Source organism: Misgurnus anguillicaudatus, chromosome 10, assembly GCF_027580225.2.
Source record: "Misgurnus anguillicaudatus chromosome 10, ASM2758022v2, whole genome shotgun sequence".
Lineage (NCBI taxonomy): Eukaryota > Metazoa > Chordata > Actinopteri > Cypriniformes > Cobitidae > Misgurnus > Misgurnus anguillicaudatus.
In genome coordinates this window covers 14013300-14030562 of record NC_073346.2, presented here as the reverse complement: position 1 = coordinate 14030562, position 17263 = coordinate 14013300, and the positions used below count along the sequence as shown (strand labels likewise).

Genomic DNA, 17263 nt, shown 5'->3' with positions numbered 1-17263 from the left:
TGTTTGGGACAGTTTAGAGTCCTTTGAAGCAGCGTTGAAACTGCCATTTTAAACTGCATTATAACTGTAAACTGTTGGGGTCCAATAAAGTCTATTAAAATGAGAAAAATCCTGGAATGTTTTCCTCAAAAAACAAATTTCTTCTTGACTAAACAAAGAAAGACGTCAACATTTTAGAAGACGTGGGAGTGAGTAAACTATTGTGATTTCTTTTTATGAAAGTGGATTAATCCTTTAAACCCATGATGTATTGTGTGTCTACAGCTCAGATAGAAGTGATCCCATGTAAGATCTGTGGAGATAAGTCATCAGGTGTTCATTATGGAGTTATTACCTGTGAAGGTTGCAAGGTAAGCGTTGTATAAGAGAATTACTTCATTGATTTTACATATTGTTTTTCTGAGCTTGATGTAATGGGGTGCACAAACAGGATTCTGCTGCTCAGATCTTATCTATCACATTTCTCACGACTGTACTGTAGACTCATCGTCTCTTTCTCTTTCTGTTTGTGCAGGGGTTCTTCCGCAGAAGTCAATCCTCTAGTGTGCAGTACTCGTGCTCCAGGCAGAGTAACTGCCCCATCGACCGCGCCAGTCGAAACCGCTGCCAGAGCTGCCGACTCAAGAAATGTGTCGCTCAGGGCATGAGCCGTGATGGTGAGACTGGAAGAATTGATGTGTCTGGATTAAGCAATGTGTTGTGGATGATGGGTGTGTCTACTCTACTTTAGATGAATGAATGAATCATTTTGTCTGAATGAATAAATGTTTGTCTCTGGATAAATTAATGGGTGTGTCCTGGAGAATGAATGGGTGTATCTGGATTGAGAAATAAATGGAGGTTCACTGTCTCTGGATTAATAAACAGGTGTCTGAATGAAGAATCGGGTGTGTCTGGACGAATGAATGGGTGTGTCTGGATTAATAAATAGGTGTTTGACATCGGCTGCGGCTGGATGTAACCGATCGACGAGATTAGCCGTGTGCAGGCGGGGAGGAGCTGAAAACAGAGACGTGAAGTCAGACACGCTGTGGTTCCCATAGTTTGCTGCATTTACGTCAGGCATGGCTGATCACGTGGCGTTTGCATGCTTTATCGCAGGAAACATGATTTGTAAGATGTAAACAACATAAAAAGTGAATTGTACTGTTTTGAAAGTCCATGTATGGGCATGAGTTGAACTGAAAAGGCTTACAGCATCTGTTTTTACAAGAATGAAGTTCAACATAAGCATTTTTATCCGTTTAATTTTGATGAACATGACACAATGTAACATCGCGACTACATGAAAAGAGCTTTTAACTGTTATAAAAATACAGATTTGTGAGCATTCGTGGAACTGAAGGTTTGAAAATAAACATGAAACAAACATGATTTTGTCATGCGGTGAATTCGACCAATCATGTAACAGCTGTGACGTCATCAAGCCCATGCAGCTCCTCTTGGTGAACTTTGCTGGCTGACTCAGGCGGCTGATCTCGAATCGCTCTCGCGGTACGTTAAAGCCATATGTCACAGTCACATGGGATCAGCGCTGTCTCAAGTCTGACAACATTTCTTACTGGCATGCACTGCTTTAAGTCAACCATTGATCGGTCTGTGCGGCGTCGCATGAATGAATGGGTGTGTCTGGATAAATAAATGGGTGTGTCTGGATGGGTGAGTGGGTGTGTTCTCTAGGTAAGACCCAATTATAGCACTTAAATATGAAAAAGTCTCATTCTCATGATTTGTTCCCTTTAAAGGGACATTCCACTTTTTTGAAAATATGCTAATTTTTCAGCTCCTCTAGAGTTAAACATTTGATTTTTACTATTTTGGAATTCATTCAGCTGATCTCTGGGTCTGGCGCTACCACTTTTAGCATAGCTTAGCATAATCTATTGAATCTGATTAGACCATTATCATCATGCTAAAAAATAACCAAAGAGTTTCGATATTTTTCCTATTTAAAACTTGACTCTTCTGTAGTTACATCGTGTACTAAGACTGACAAAAAATTAAAAGTTGCAATTTTCTAGGCCCAAAAATAGTCCCCTTGGTTTTTTAATAGCAGGGGACTATTTGCCTGCTACAGCCATGTTACATCAGCAAAGCTCTTGATTATTACGCCAGAATGAGGGTATGGTTTCTAGCCATATCTGCCTAGAAAATCACAACTTTTATTTTTCTTTCGGTCTTATGCTGTTTATGATGTTTACACCAGCTGCGTTAGAGGCGTCAAACGAGAGTGATTTCAATGTTAAGTCAATGTGAAGACCCGCATCGGTCTCGCGGCGTGAATGAGGCACTTAGCGTGGCGCGTTAGATGCGATTTCACCTCATTCGCTCGTCTAGTTCATGCGAATAGCGCATGTTGAGCGTTGCCGCGGCAAAAGCGCGAGTTGAAAAATTTTTACTTTGGCAGGAAAATGCGTTAACCAATCAGGAGCTTACTCTAGTAGTGACGTGATTACAGGATGCGAGCGGAGTCGCAGAAGCCCCTCCCATTGCGCGAATTTCCGCGTGAATGTCTTGATGACTAGAATTTCACATGCAGCTTTCACGCTCGAATGAAGCGAGTTAATTCAAACTGTTAATGCAGCAAACTAGACGCGGTAGACTGGAATTTGACACCTCAAATGCGGCTGGTGTGAACCCACGGTTAGTACACGATGTAACTACAGAAGAGTCAAGGTTTAAACGGGGAAAATATCAGAACTCTTTGGTTATTTTTTTGTGCGATGCTAATGGTCTAATCAGATTGAATGGATTGTGCTAAGATATGCTGAGGGTGCTAGCACCAGACCCGGAGATCGGCTGAATGGATCCCAAAACGGTAGAATTAAATGTTTGGATCTAGGAGAGCTGGAAAATGAGCATATTTACGTCTTTTAAACGTAAATGTTATTTGACCATTTTATTAGTGTCATGAAAATGATATGTAAAAGTTCTGTCTTTCTGTTGCTCAGCTGTGAAGTTTGGCCGCATGTCCAAGCGTCAGCGAGATTCACTCATTGCAGAAGTTGAGAGACACCGACAGCAGCAGCGTCTTCAGGCTAACTCCATCCAAGAACCGCAGTCTCTTCCGGCCTACCGGGCCGGCAAAGAGCCCAGAGAACAGTCGTCCCATCTCATCCCCCCTCTCTCCTCACCCTACCCCTATTCCCCTATTGAGCCCGACCTGTCAGGTTGCCCAGTAGAGGTCCATCCTTATCTGGGGTGCCACGTACCCGAGTCCCAGGCTGTAGGTCTGGCCTATAGAGTCACCCACAGGAGGGGTGAAAGCAATAACCTGTCAACTGGGAGAGGTGTGAAAATCTCATATTTTGTAAATCACCCCAGAATTGTGATTAAGTGGTTGTGTTCCATTTAATCCCAATGTAACTTTCCCACAGGGGTTGACTCCACAAGATCTACACCAGAAGCCATCTTAAACATGCCAGGCAGTGAAATGGGGTTTCGACCTTTTGACCCAGAGAGCTCATTTTTTTCCTACCCGACCTCTCTGCACGTAGGTAAGAATCCAAGGCAGGACTTTAGATGGATGTCATGGTAAAATGCAGCATATAGAATATATACGAAGTAGGACAAGATAATCATGTAAGCATTTAGGACACATGTACTAGCCATCATGGCTACCAGGGTCTTCAAACAGAGTAAAGACATGTTTTTTTAAGTTGGGTATTAATACGTTTTGCCGCTCTCTGTGTGTTTTTGGCAGAGGAGCTATGTGCAAGTATTTTACGTTCCCACAGAGAGACGACTCAGTATCGTCCAGAGGAGCTGCAGGGTCTCAGATGGAAGGTTTTTAGCAGGGAGGAGACCCATGCCTACCAGAGCAAGGTACAGCTCCTTTAATAATCAATTACTACCATTAGTGTAAACATAGCCAACACATAAAATACTGTGCAACATCTATACCCTCTTTTAATGTTAAAAAACAAACGTAAGTTTCTGACATGATGAGAAACATTTCATTCAGATGTGTCCAAACCATTCACTAGTGGTTCATGGAATTCGAAACATTTTCTTTAGTCTTAGTTCTGATCTTTTGCTCTCTTTCTCACTAGTCAGTGGATGAGATGTGGCAGCATTGTGCAGTACGGTTGACCGATGCCGTTCAGTACGTGGTGGAGTTTGCAAAGCGTATCCCAGGATTCCGTCAGCTCTGTCAGAATGATCAAATCGCTCTGCTTAAAAGTGGTGAGACACATTTGCTTGAATACATTATACATATGAAAAGTTCAAATGCAAAACCCTCTAAAAGCGATATGGCGCTTCTGAATGGCACAAGGCCAGGATTAAGTGGATTTAAAGCAAAAATGTTTAAATCAAATTGGTTTAATGAACCTACTATTTTTAACTAAGTTTTTGACTAATACAGTGAGAAAAATAAGTATTTGAACATCCTGCTATTTTGCAAGTTCTCCCACTTAGAAATCATGGAGGGATCTGAAATTGTCATCATAGCTTCATGTCCACTGTGAGAGACATAATCTAACAAAAATCCAGAAATCACAATATATGATTTTTTTTAACTATTTATTTGTATGATACAGCTGCAAATAACTATTTGAACATCAGCTAGAATTCTGATCCTCAAAGACCTGTTAGTCTACCTTTAAAATGTTCATCTCCACTCCATTTATTATCCTACATTACATGCAACTGTTTGTGGTTGTTAGCTGCATAAAGACACCTGTCCACCCCATACAATCAGTAAGAATCCCACTACTAACATGGGCAAGACCAAAGAGCTGTCCAAAGACACTAGATACAAAGTTGTATACCTCCACAAGGCTGGAAAGGGCTAAACGGAAATTGCCAAGCAGCTTGGTGAAAAAAGGTCCACTGTTGGAGCAATCATTAAAAAATGGAAGAAGCTAAACATGACTGTCAATCTCCCTCGGACTGAGGCTTCATGCAAGATCTCAACTCATGGGGTCTCAATGATCCTAAGAAAGGTGAGAAATCAGCCCAGAACTACACTGGAGGAGCTGGTCAATGACCTAAAAAGAGCTGGGACCACCGTTTCCAAGGTTACTGTTGGTAATACACTAAAACACCATGCTTTGAAATCATGCATGGCACAGAATGTTCCCCTGCTTAAACCAGCACATGTCCAGGCCCGTCTTAAGTTTGCCAATTACCATTTGGATGATCTAGAGGAGTCATGGGAGAAAGTCATGTGGTCAGATGAGACCAAAATAGAACTTTTTGATCATAATTCCACTAAACGTGTTTGGAGAAAGAAGAATGATGAGTACCATCCCAAGAACATGAACAGGATTTGTCTCATTTGCTCATATTCTGTCTCCTCTTTATTATACTCATTTGTGGATACCTTTCTCCCTTTTTTTATTAGGATCTATGGAGGTGGTTTTGGTCCGGATGAGTCGGATGTTTAACACAGAAAACAACACAGTATTTTTTGATGGCAAATTTGCTGGAACAGAACTTTTCAAGTCTCTTGGTAAGTTAAAGAAATATTACCACAGCGTCAAACAGAAAGAGATAGAGTCTATTAAACCAAATTTGTCTATATTTTTCTTCAATATAGCTTATTAAACTAAAGTCTATACTTTACCAAACAAATGTTATTGTAATGTGAACCATCCTTTTTTGTGTTATTCAGCATGCAGTGATCTAATAGCGAACGTGTTCGATTTTGCTCACAATCTGTGTATGCTGAGACTGACAGAACAGCAGATGGCAGTGTTTTCTGCTCTCGTCCTCCTCAACGCAGGTGAGCAGCACAGTCATAATGGCTGACAGCTTCCTCAAAATGAGCATGGGCCTAATTTCTCTCTTTGTTTGTTTGTGTTTGTGTAGATCGGCCGTGTCTGGAAAACAGAGAGAGAGTTCAGAGAGCACGGAGAGATGTGGAGCTTGCTCTTAGTCACATTCTGCATAGAGACAATCAGGAAACTCTGCTGCATAAGCTGTACCAGAGTGAGAGTTACATGTATACAAACATTCATTTGAATGTATTGCATGTAACTTTATACACTAGTAACACTTTTTTAACACTTTTTTTTATGTTCTCCCAGCTGTACCAGAGGATGCCGCTGCTGAAGTCTCTGTGCTCGCTGCATATTGAGAAACTGCGATGGTTTCGTCAACTGTACCCGCTCACTGTACATTCGCTCTTTCCTCCGCTATACAAAGAGCTGTTCGGCTCCGACACAGACATCCAGACACTGGCTACTCACTGACACACATTTGGTTAGCAGATAGTTGCTGTTTGAAATAAATGGCGTTTGCAATCAGGCTTTAAATGTACTATTTGATATAAATATATTTTTGTTACGCTGACAAGAACAGAAAATAATGTTAACAGATTTTTGTGCAAATTTTATTAGCTTAAATGCTATTAAGATAATATTTTTGAGACTATACTGTATAAGATTAAAGTTAAATGGTGATATTTGCAAATCTCAGATTTAAACCAACATTGTTTTCGTCAATGCCTAGTTTGGACCAGGAAGAAGTTCTGACATAAGTAAATATTGGAGTTATTGTACTTTTTAATTCACAGGCAGTATAGATGGAGACAGGTGCTTGCCATGTAAAATGAAGCATAATACACTTATTGCATTAATTTAAATATGGTCAACTGTTTTGACACCTTACGTGTCTCTGTTTTTGTACTTTTTTCCACTAAAGCTTGTCCTGGCACATGTAATCTTCATCTTTTAATAATTTCACGTGGATTTTAGAAGAATTACATGACTGTGAAGTGTGTTCTCACTGTGTTTTTTGTTTCATTTTCAACTTATCCAAGTCATCAAGTTTAATTTAAAAGTTGAATATTTGGTAATATTTATGCTCAGAGTTTTAAAAAAATTAGAGTACTTGAAAACTGACAAATACTTTAATGCTATATTATAAATTATGCTTATTTTAGACAATTTGATTTACAACAGTTGTATTTTGGTTGAATGCAATTCTTATATTTGTAGAAATCTTAAAAACTTCTCAAATGTTTATTTGTAGGAGTTTTATTTGTGCTTTATGAGGTCCGCGTGCATTTTTGTTTAATGTTCCCATGAGCTTTTTGCTGTTTCTGTTGTGTTTTGTGTTAGCTTTAACTTATCACTTTGTTCAAGGTTTATGAAACCCTGTTTTGAAGCGAATACCCTGCTATCTATTGTGTTTTGCTGCTTTGCAGAAGAGGCCTCAAATAAACTCCTGAAAAGTATCAACATGATTCAACTTTCAGAGGGGGATTTCACTTTCCAGACTTTGTAAATGTCATGATTTTTTTGTTTTGTTACGGTTAAGCTAAAATTTACAAGCTAAAAGTCTTTCGTAAGACTTCTCAAAAGTTCAACTATTTAAAGCAAAAAAGTCTGAGTCACAGCAGTCCAGAAAGGATTCGTCATACACAAACTAAAATTACATTTTCAGAACAGAATATGGACAGATTCACCCAAGCAAAACATCTTTTAAAAGCTAACTATTCAACTAACTAGTTTTCCATGAAGTCATGTTTGTTTGAGGATATATTTTAATGTGATTAAAGATATAGATATAGACATTAGAAGGTGATTTATAAGACAAATATGTTCAAATAAATGTCTTGAAATACAGAAATACAATGGATGATATTTCCAAAAGTCCAACCATCTTTGTTTTTGATAATACCTTAGTTTGCAGTCCTCAAGCAGAATAAAGAACTGACAACATCAGATCCGTTTTAGCAACTTAAAAATGTTAGTTTTTCCACTTTCCTTAATTTTTACAGTCAGACTGAGACTCTGTTGCTTAAAGACTCGTGTTATTACAACTTATTGCATTTATTCAAGAGATTTTAAAAAATGCATTATCCAGCTATATTAAGTTTAAAGGAACAGTATGTAAGAAATTTATATCAATTAATCATAAAATGGCCCTGATATGTCACTAGACATTAAGAATTAATTTTCATTTCAAATGTTTATATCACTGACAACAGTGGTCTGGCCAAGATATTGTCATTTAAAAAGTGGAGGTGCAGCCCTCAACTGATGTTTATGTTGTCATTTTGTGTATTGGCCACCAGTTGCGTGATTGCAGTACCAGTTTTAGCCACAAGTTTTGTAATTGCAATACCAGTTTTGGCCACAATCCTACATATTGTTCCTTTAAGCCCTAATTTACCTAAAGAAACTCGTACAGGTTTAGATCAACATGAGGATGAGTAAATAATAACAGAGTTTTACATTTTTGGGTGAACTACCCATTTAATGCCCCAAAAGCATCCGTTGGGAATGCTGGGTTATTTTTAACCCATGTTGTGTCAAAAAGGGATAAAACCCAACCCATTGTGTTACATTAACCTGGAAAATATTTATATTTGACCCAACAATGGGTTAAAAACAACACAGCATTTAGGGTTGAAAGAACCATTTGGTCCCATTTCTGGGTTGAAAATAAGAGTTTTAGAGTGTAATACAGTGAGGAAAATAAACATTTGAACACCCTGCTTTTTTGCAAGTTCTCCGACTTAGAAATCATGGAGGGGTCTGAAATTGTCATCGTAGGTGCATGTCCACTGTGAGAGACATAATCTAAAAAAAATCCAGAAATCACAATGTATGATTTTTTAACTGTTTATTTGTGTGATGCAGCTGCAGGTAGGTATTTGAACACATGAGAAAGTCAATGTTAATATTTGGTACAGTAGCCTTTGTTTGAGGTCAAATGTTTCCTGTAGTTTTTCACCAGGTTTGCACACACTGCAGGAGGGATTTTGGCCCACTCCTCCACACAGATCTTCTCTAGATCAGTCAGGTTCCTGGCCTGTCGCTGAGAAACATGGAGTTTGAGCTCCCTACAAAGATTCTCTATTGGGTTTAGATCTGGAGACTGGCTAGGCCACGCCAGAACCTTTATAAGCTTCTTACAGAGCTACTCCTTGGTTATCCTGGCTGTGTGCTTCGGGCCATTGTCATGTTGGAAGACCCAACGCAGCCTCGACCCATCTTCAATGCTCTAACTGAGGGAAGGAGGTTGTTCCCCAAAATCTCGCAATACATGGCCCGGATCATCCTCTCCTTAATACAGTGCAGTCTCCCTGTTCCATGTGCAGAGAAACACCCCTAAAGCATGATGCTATCACCCCCATGCTTCACAGTAGGGATGGTGTTCTTGGGATGGTACTCATCATTCTTCTTCCTCCAAACACGTTTAGTGGAATTATGACCAAAAAGTTTTATTTTGGTCTCATCTGACCACATGACTTTCTCCCATGACTCCTCTGAATCATCCAAATGGTCATTGGCAAACTTAAGACGGGCCTGGACATGTGCTGGTTTAAGCAGGGGAACCTTCTGTGCAATGCATGATTTCAAACTATGACGTCTTAGTGTATTACCAACAGTAACCTTGGAAACAGTGGTCCTGGCTCTTTTCAGGTCATTGACCAGCTCCTCCTGTGTAGTTCTGGGCTGATTTCTCACCTTTCTTAGGATCATTGAGACCCCACAAGGTGAGATCTTGCATGGAGCCCCAGTCTGAGGGCGATTGACAGTCATGTTTAGCTTCTTCCATTTTCTAATGATTGCTCCAACAGTGGACCTTTTTTCAACAAGCTGCTTGGCAATTTCCCCGTAGCCCTTTCCAGCCTTGTTGAGGTGTACAATTTTGTCTCTAGTGTCTTTGGACAGCTCTTTGGTCTTGGCCATGTTAGTAGTATTCTTTCTGATTGTATGGGGTGGACAAGTGTCTTGATTATGTCTCTCACAGTGGACATGCACCTACGATGACAATTTTAGAACCCTCCATGATTTCTAAGTGGGAGAACTTGCAAAATAGCAGGATGTTCAAATACTTATTTTCCTCACTGTATATTAGGATAAAAAAGCAGAGCCAGACTTCCCTTGGGAGCCAATATTATAATACGAGGCAAATGTATTAATATGTGAATATAGAAAATATTTCCAAGCAATATAATGCTATATGAGGTAATTATTCTTTTGTTCATGTTCGCAACCCCCAAAAAACAGGAAGTCTTGCAGTTATTTTCTTTTAGACCGATTCACATCAAACCAGACTGCAGTTTCAAAATAATGAGGAAATGCAAAATTATTTGTAATCTGTTTTTTATGAACTTTTACAGTAAATCCCTGGTCAGATGTTGAAACCGTGAGTCCATGATCTATTACTCAGTCCAGCTGAAACTGGATACATTTTAATATTTATTCATACAAAATCAAAAAACTGTGAATCGGTCAGAAAGATATTATTCCAATTTGAAGGGATGAAAGGAAATGAAGTGACTTTTACACTATCTGAATAAAAGAGTCGGCAAACAGAAGATGAAGACCAAACATCTTTATTTGTTTTGTATTTGTCTATCTGTCCTAGAAAATCTGTATAATAAAAACATCAAAGATTCAAAAACAATCTTGTTTTTACACCAGCTAGTTCCCATCTGCACGCCATCTGAAAGACCTTGGTGCAGATACAAAGTTTCAGGGCCTGGTTTGTAGTGATACTGGAAACAAAACCGTGTCCAAGAAAAACAAAGCCGAGAGCGAATTAAAGTAAAAACAGTAAATCGTAGAAATATAATGGATGTAGAAATACCAGCTCTGTCTGACAGACACTGATGTGACCAGCTTTTTAACAGCATCAATGCTATGTGAGTTACCTGTAGTGTCTGAGCCAGCAGCTCTACACTTCTTGAGAACTCACTGTTAAGTTAAATACAATAAAGAGCTCCAATAAACATTTAGTGATCTGGTACATCCCAGTCTGCTGTATCTAAAACCTACACTGTAAAAATATTCTGGAAAAATGACAGTAATACTGTCAGCTGTTTCCCAGTAACTTAAATTTGTGTTATTTACTTGCAACTTATTTACTTTTTTGTTCAAAGTTAAATGAATATTAAACATTATCAAGTCTTTGTCTTTACTGAATAAAACTAAAATAACAGCCTCGTGCAAAGCATTCTGGGAACCAAAATCTAAAGGAGAAAAAAAGAAATATGTTGATGTGGATTTCTGGTTTCGAGAATGCTTTGCATGCAGCTGTTTTATTCTGTAAAGACAAATACTTGTTAATGTTTAATGTTCATTTAACTTTAAACAAACTGTTGCCAGTAAATAACAAAAATGTAAATCTACAATAAGTTACTGGCAAACAGCTGCATAACTAGAACAATTTTTTAACACACTATTTTTACAGCAAATTTTCCTGATGGCAATGAGATAATATCAAAACTGAAATTGATCAAATAATGATTATTATTTTAATTACTAAAGTAAGTAAATAATTGAAGTGGCTATTCAAGTATTGAGTTATTAATGATGATTAGTGAGGTTAAGATACGATTGAATGAATAGGAACTGATTATTTCATTATTTATTACAAACAATAATATGACATTATGCAAAAACACATTGACTGTGTCTACTGCACATTCATTTGTAAGCATATATGAGATACTGTATAAGAAGTTTTAATGCATGTTTTTTAGTGTCAGCCATGACACATTGGTGTGGTTTCCCAGACAGGGATTATATCTTAAACCAGGACTAGGCCTTAGTTTAAATAGCAAATATAACTAGTTTTTAACAAACATGCCTTACTAAAAACATTACTTGTGTGCATTTTGAGGCAAAACAAAGGGCACTGATCTATTTTAAAATATGTCAGTGCAAGTTGTTTTCAGTTTGGACAGCTCTTGCATTAATTTTTGTCTAGGACTAGTCTAATCCGGCCCTGTCTGGGAAACCACCCAATTGTTTTTGTTATAATTCAGTCACATTTAAGATATAATGTGGACACTGCAGTTTGAAATATTGGTCATGAGATTTGTGCAATGTTAAATAATTTACACAGTTTAAGATACATCATTACACAATGTACATTATTACTACATAGGCTACAGCAGGCCAACCTCTCCTACTAAAATATTGGTAATACTTTACAATAAGGTTCATAAATTAACATTAGTTGTATTACTTAACATGAACAAACCATGAGCAATACATTTGTTACAGTATTAATCTTTGTTAATGTTAGTTAATAGAAATAAAGCTTTTAATTGTTTGTTCATGTTAACGTTAACAAGATTTTAAATAGAAATTATTGAAATTAACATAATAAATGCTGTATGAAATGCAGTTCATGTTAACTAATGAACCTTATGTAAAGTGTTACCAAAATATACTGTATTGATGTGAAACCATCATTAGGCTACATCACACTACCCTAACTAAACTTTATTTTCTACTGCATATTGGATTATATTGTGTTGTAGTACATTATAATATAGTATAATATATTTACAACAACAACAACAACAACAAAACTGTAGTAGTACTGTAGGTTAATATTTACTATAATAAGATTCAGACAAACACACCATGTAATTGGACATTATTTTAACAATGTGGGAATTGATAGGTGTGACATCATTGGCAGCTCATGTGCCCTGACTTGAAGTTGATTCATCTAGATGTGGGAAGTAAATAACGGGAAAAAGGAGTTCGTGGCGGTCAGGGGGTGCAGTGAGGGCACGTGTCCAATTCTTCTTGGTGCGACCTCCTCCATAATCTCCTTCTAAATTTGATCTTTAAAAGCGCAGACGGGAGAAGACTGCGCAGATTCAGAAGTTCTGCATTCGAGACGCATTCAACGAGAAGTCTTTCATCTTCCACCATGGGCTCGTCACACGGCGCGGGACTTTGTTTGATACTTGTACTAGTTTTTATGTGCGAGGCAACTGAAGGTAAATGCGAATATTCTGACTTGTGCCACTTCAGTGTTTTTAATGCCGTCTGCACAAAATGCTCTTCGAAACTTCATCTCAACACATGTTTTAGCACTCCATGTAGTATGTGTAAGATATAAAGGAAAATATGTATTTGATTAGAACGTAAATAGTTTAGGTTATGTTCTGTTCGACAACTAAAGGCACAGCATTAGTTGTGTTCTACTTTATGCAGCGCTGCGAAGATCTTTTGACCAATGACATCAAAGAACCGCGAGAGTGCTTTGATTATGTTTTGTTTTGAATCGCTCTCACGGTACTTGATTGTCATAAACCGACCGGTCTGCGCAGCGACGCATGAAGTGATTTGAGATTAAGGGGTGGTCTTAGTTTAAAACAGGACTAGGAGTATAATTAGAAAATATAACTAGTTTTAATACTAAAAACATTACTTATGTGCATTTTGAGGCAAAACAAAGGGCACTGATGTATTTTAAGATATGTCAGTGCAAGATGTTTTCAGTTTGGACAGCTTTTACATATTTTAGCGCCTAGTGTGCTTCCCTATCAAAGTTACGTAAAACACGCGCATATGTTGTGGATTTTGCTTAAAGGGATAGTTCACACAAAAATAAAAAAATAAATGAAAAAAAATTCCTCATTTGCTCACTCTCATGTTGTTACAAATCCGCATACATTTACTTGTTCTGAAGATATTTTGAGAAATGTTTGTAACCAAACTGTTCGTGGACCCCATTCACTTCCATAGTAAGATAAAAGAAAACTATCATATGGTGTCCACGAACGGTTGGTTTAAAGACATTTCTCAAAATATCTTCAGAACAAAATACATTTATGCGGGTTTGTAACAACATGAGAGTGAGTAAATGATGACAAATTTTTAAGTTGTTTCTTGTATATATTGTAAGGCTATATTTTAATACAGATGTGTGTCCTACTTCTTTCCAGACCAACAGCCTCACCTCCAAAGGCCAATGATTTACGATAAAGGTCTGTTTGGATGAGGTTATTCACTTAACACGCATCACACATAATCTGTTATTATTAGCATATCTTGTAAACAAATTCCAGCGACCATTACAATCTTGGAATGGTTTTAATCATTAACATCTGCTGGTTTATAATGGTATTTGTGATGGAAACCACTATATGTTTTTCTTTTTATAGCAGAGAAGGTTCTGTAACATTAGTCAAAGCATTATGTAAGATGAATATTGACATTAATCCATGTTGTTTATTGTCACTAATGCATTAAATAATGCTCATATTTGTTGACTTGTACAATGGTGTACAGTGTTATCACTATTTTATAATAAACCTAATGTGTATTATTCATATTGTTAAACCAGAAACGGTAACAAACATCATGCAAATTATTAAATGACTGATTATTTTAAAGGTTTATCTTTACACTCATCAGAAAACAGTAAAGTGCTTTGAAAGTATTTTGTATGGCCTTATACAGGGATTCTAAATTATGTTTTTGCCTCTTGATCTCAGATGGTCTTCAGCGAGAGGCGACACCTGAAGGTATAAGGCCATAATCAGTTATTAACTTGACCCCTCTCTCTCTCTCTCTCTCTCTCTCTCTCTCTTTCTCTCTCTCTCTTCTAATGTATCTCTAATAAACAACAATAACAAGAGTATACACTTTTTCTGTCAGAATTGGAGTTAATGGTACAGAGACCAATCATCCCTGACATTTCAGATTTTATTAAATTGATGGGTGACCACTCTTTATCTTTCTTCTATATTTTCTAAATATGATGCCGTTTGATCTTGTCGGAGGCATTTCTTACTTGTAATTTTTTACAGCCTCTTCAGAGAGAGATATGAGCCAGACAGAGAACACAAACTTTCACTCCGAGGACATCCCAAGAGGTACAGTTGCATGCTATGATGCGTTTTGGTTTGGGGACTGATATTTCATTTATCTATGTGAATTTTTTTATTCCTCGACAATTTTTTCTCTGTCTCTGCTTTAGTTCCCCCACAGTTTGGCCCTCGCTTCATGAGACCCAACTCGGGGCCAGAGATTCATTTCCCACCAGCCTTTCCCAGTATCAGCAATCTTGAAGATATCTGTCAGTTTAGTAAAGCTTCGGTCCGATACCCTGAGGACATATTTCCCCCAAGTGGCTTTGGTCATGCGCATCGGCAGGCTGATGCTGTGAATCGACTCCAGGGCTGGTACGGCGTGTGCTGTGGCATTGATGGATCAGAGGCAGAGAAGATCTGTTGTGCTGAACAAGCGGTAAAAATGTTTCTCTACATTCCTACAAAATGTATATTAAAGACAGAATCACACAAATAATTATATTTACACTAAACTGCAGTGCATTCATGCTGTACAGCTACTATATACATCAGTATGTGTGATAGTCAAACCTATGACCACTTAAGCTACAATGTAAATATATACTCCATATGCACTTATATTTGGATAAAACCGTCTGCCAAATGCATAAAAATGTGAATGTATATTTGTGTAGTAAGTGTTTATATAGACAATGTGCAGACTCAGGAAACATCTGGTCTGTTAGAAAATAAAGACAATGTTATTATGCACTGTTTAGGGTTTTTTTCAGATAAAATCTGTCCTTGATTTCTGCTTACAGTTTAGTCTTTAGTGAGCAATTATCCAAAACATTGGGAGTCTGAAATTCATTTGTTGCAAAATAGTAAACAGCCTGAAGTGTTGTCTATAGTGCGCAGCTGCAGATTATTCTGTCTATCTCTGTCTCTCTTTCTCTCTTCTGTAGGCTACTTTGTGTATTTGCCTGTCATCATTTGTTTTTTGATATCTCTTTGTTATCATTCAGTGGAGAAAGACCCTTTCTGCTTTCTGCAATGAAGAATTTTCTATAAAGACAGTTGCAGATGTCTGCTGTCAGAAGAAGGGGAAGGCCAGATGGAGCTGTTTTGATAAGGAGGCTTCAGCTACTTCATATGACATTCCCATCCTTGACTTAAATGTCGACATTCCACGCAAAGTCCAAGGCTTCAGATATAAACCCAGTTCTTGCAAAGGGTAGGTTCCCCCGGAGCACATAAAGAGTGTCTTTGGTTAAAAACTAAAAATAATTTTTGGTTATTGTTCAAACATTTGTAAAGATACAGATATGTGACACTGTCAGGCTAGATTACGAGCATCAAAGTTTGATTTCAGCCATTACTTTCATTGTGATTTCAATCTTTGACATGATTTTACTCAGTCAACATGTTAGGCTATATTTTCACATAATATTCTTTACATTATGTAGGATGATTTTATGTAGAAAACAGTAAATCTAAAAAAAAATACTTTAGCAAGGTTATATGTGTACATACACATTGAGTTAATTAATTAGATGATAATAATTTTTCTTTACATCAAGTTATCAGTAGTACAGTAAGATGTTTAGAATGCTGGCATTGGTTTTATTGCATTTTTGTGTAAGTTGTCATTACATTGATGTCCCCTCCATAAACTACAAGAAGTTTACTTTTATGTACATATATATTATGTTTTTTTTTTCTTGTAATGCCATTAAGAACTGTTTAATAATTATATAAGCACATATAGGGTGAATTGCCCTAAAGTGGGACACTTTTTTTTAATGTGGGACACCTAAGGTCTAACAAGACCTCTCAAATTTCCAGTCATATGTGATTGTGGAGCAATCGTCAAATAGTAAGCACATTTCACAGAAGTCTGAAATTCAAAAAGTGTCATTTTTTCAATAAAGAATTGAATACATTAATTCTCATTGTTTTATTTACATTGTGATAGACATCATCTATGACTTGAGCAAATATGGTTAATGTTTATAATTACTATTATACTGCTCTTCAATACTTTTCTTTCTCTACTCTCTAATGATAATCTTTGTATTTTAGATTTTTACTTTAATTTAATCAAGTTTATTTATTAGGGCATTTGAAGGAAATTTGTGCAATATATTCAGGCAAGTCATGACGGTTTTTTGTCATTTCAACCATACAGTATATAGCAGTGCAGTACTATGGTTTATTTGTTAGTTTTAGGTGCTGATGAAACAAATATTAAAGAGCACCTATTGTCTGATTCACTATTTTACATTTTCTTTGGTGTGTAGGTGTGTATTAGTTAGTGCTGTGACGGATCGCAGATGGCCCACGGATCGCTCACATGCGATTCGCGGATTAATATGCAAATTTAAATAGGGAAAGTTTATCATTTGCACGTGTTTCTTAGGCTTGCAAATGTTAACATTCAAGTGATTTAAAACAATTTAACTGCAAAAAGGCGCTAAAGTGAGCAGATTTCTGCACCCACATGCGGTTAAATGGTTCCGGTCCAGATCCAGTCAGATCATCCTTTCAAAGACTCCTTATGTGTAAACTATAGAGAGAGTTGCGCTACTGTGTCTCATACTGTTGTCCATTAACATACATTTGCTGAATAGAGCATATATACATGAATGTAAGCTTAAAATAGAGAGTAATGTAGTTGTGATTTTTTTAGTGCAATTGATTTACAGAAGTGTAAAAGTTCAAATGAAACCACAGCTTGACGTGTTAAACACTACGTGT

The 17263-nt window shown here is 37.2% G+C and overlaps 2 protein-coding genes across 4 annotated transcripts in view; both read left to right on the top strand.

The window, feature by feature from the left end:
* rorc (RAR-related orphan receptor C) overlaps positions 1-7183 on the top strand; it is a 32190-nt gene extending 25007 nt beyond the window's left edge. For all 3 annotated transcript variants that reach the window (XM_073871917.1, XM_073871916.1, XM_073871918.1), the window contains 10 exons: positions 265-350; positions 515-656; positions 2952-3290; positions 3378-3497; positions 3704-3825; positions 4053-4185; positions 5348-5455; positions 5618-5728; positions 5815-5935; positions 6044-7183. In XM_073871917.1, the coding sequence (XP_073728018.1) occupies positions 265-350; positions 515-656; positions 2952-3290; positions 3378-3497; positions 3704-3825; positions 4053-4185; positions 5348-5455; positions 5618-5728; positions 5815-5935; positions 6044-6197 (1436 nt within the window). In that variant the 3' untranslated portion in view covers positions 6198-7183. The remainder of the gene's footprint in view (positions 1-264; positions 351-514; positions 657-2951; positions 3291-3377; positions 3498-3703; positions 3826-4052; positions 4186-5347; positions 5456-5617; positions 5729-5814; positions 5936-6043) is intronic.
* Positions 7184-12497: 5314 nt separating this feature from the next.
* Positions 12498-16448, top strand: ecm1b (extracellular matrix protein 1b). The gene is made up of 7 exons (XM_055210468.2): positions 12498-12706; positions 13658-13699; positions 14210-14239; positions 14373-14435; positions 14525-14590; positions 14695-14963; positions 15532-16448. The coding sequence occupies exons 1-7, from the start codon at positions 12637-12639 to the stop codon at positions 15742-15744; spliced, it is 753 nt and encodes a 250-aa protein (XP_055066443.1). The 5' UTR covers positions 12498-12636; the 3' UTR covers positions 15745-16448.
* Positions 16449-17263: the final 815 nt, after the last annotated feature.

Bases quoted from the DNA above. Each gene is read 5' to 3' on its own strand.
- ecm1b (XM_055210468.2), top strand. From the start codon at position 12,637: ATGGGCTCGTCACACGGCGCGGGACTTTGTTTGATACTTGTACTAGTT. The intron at 14,240-14,372 runs GTATAAGGCCAT...TTTTTCTGTCAG, and splicing joins GCGAGAGGCGACACCTGAAG to AATTGGAGTTAATGGTACAG. The intron at 14,591-14,694 runs GTACAGTTGCAT...TCTCTGCTTTAG, and splicing joins CTCCGAGGACATCCCAAGAG to TTCCCCCACAGTTTGGCCCT.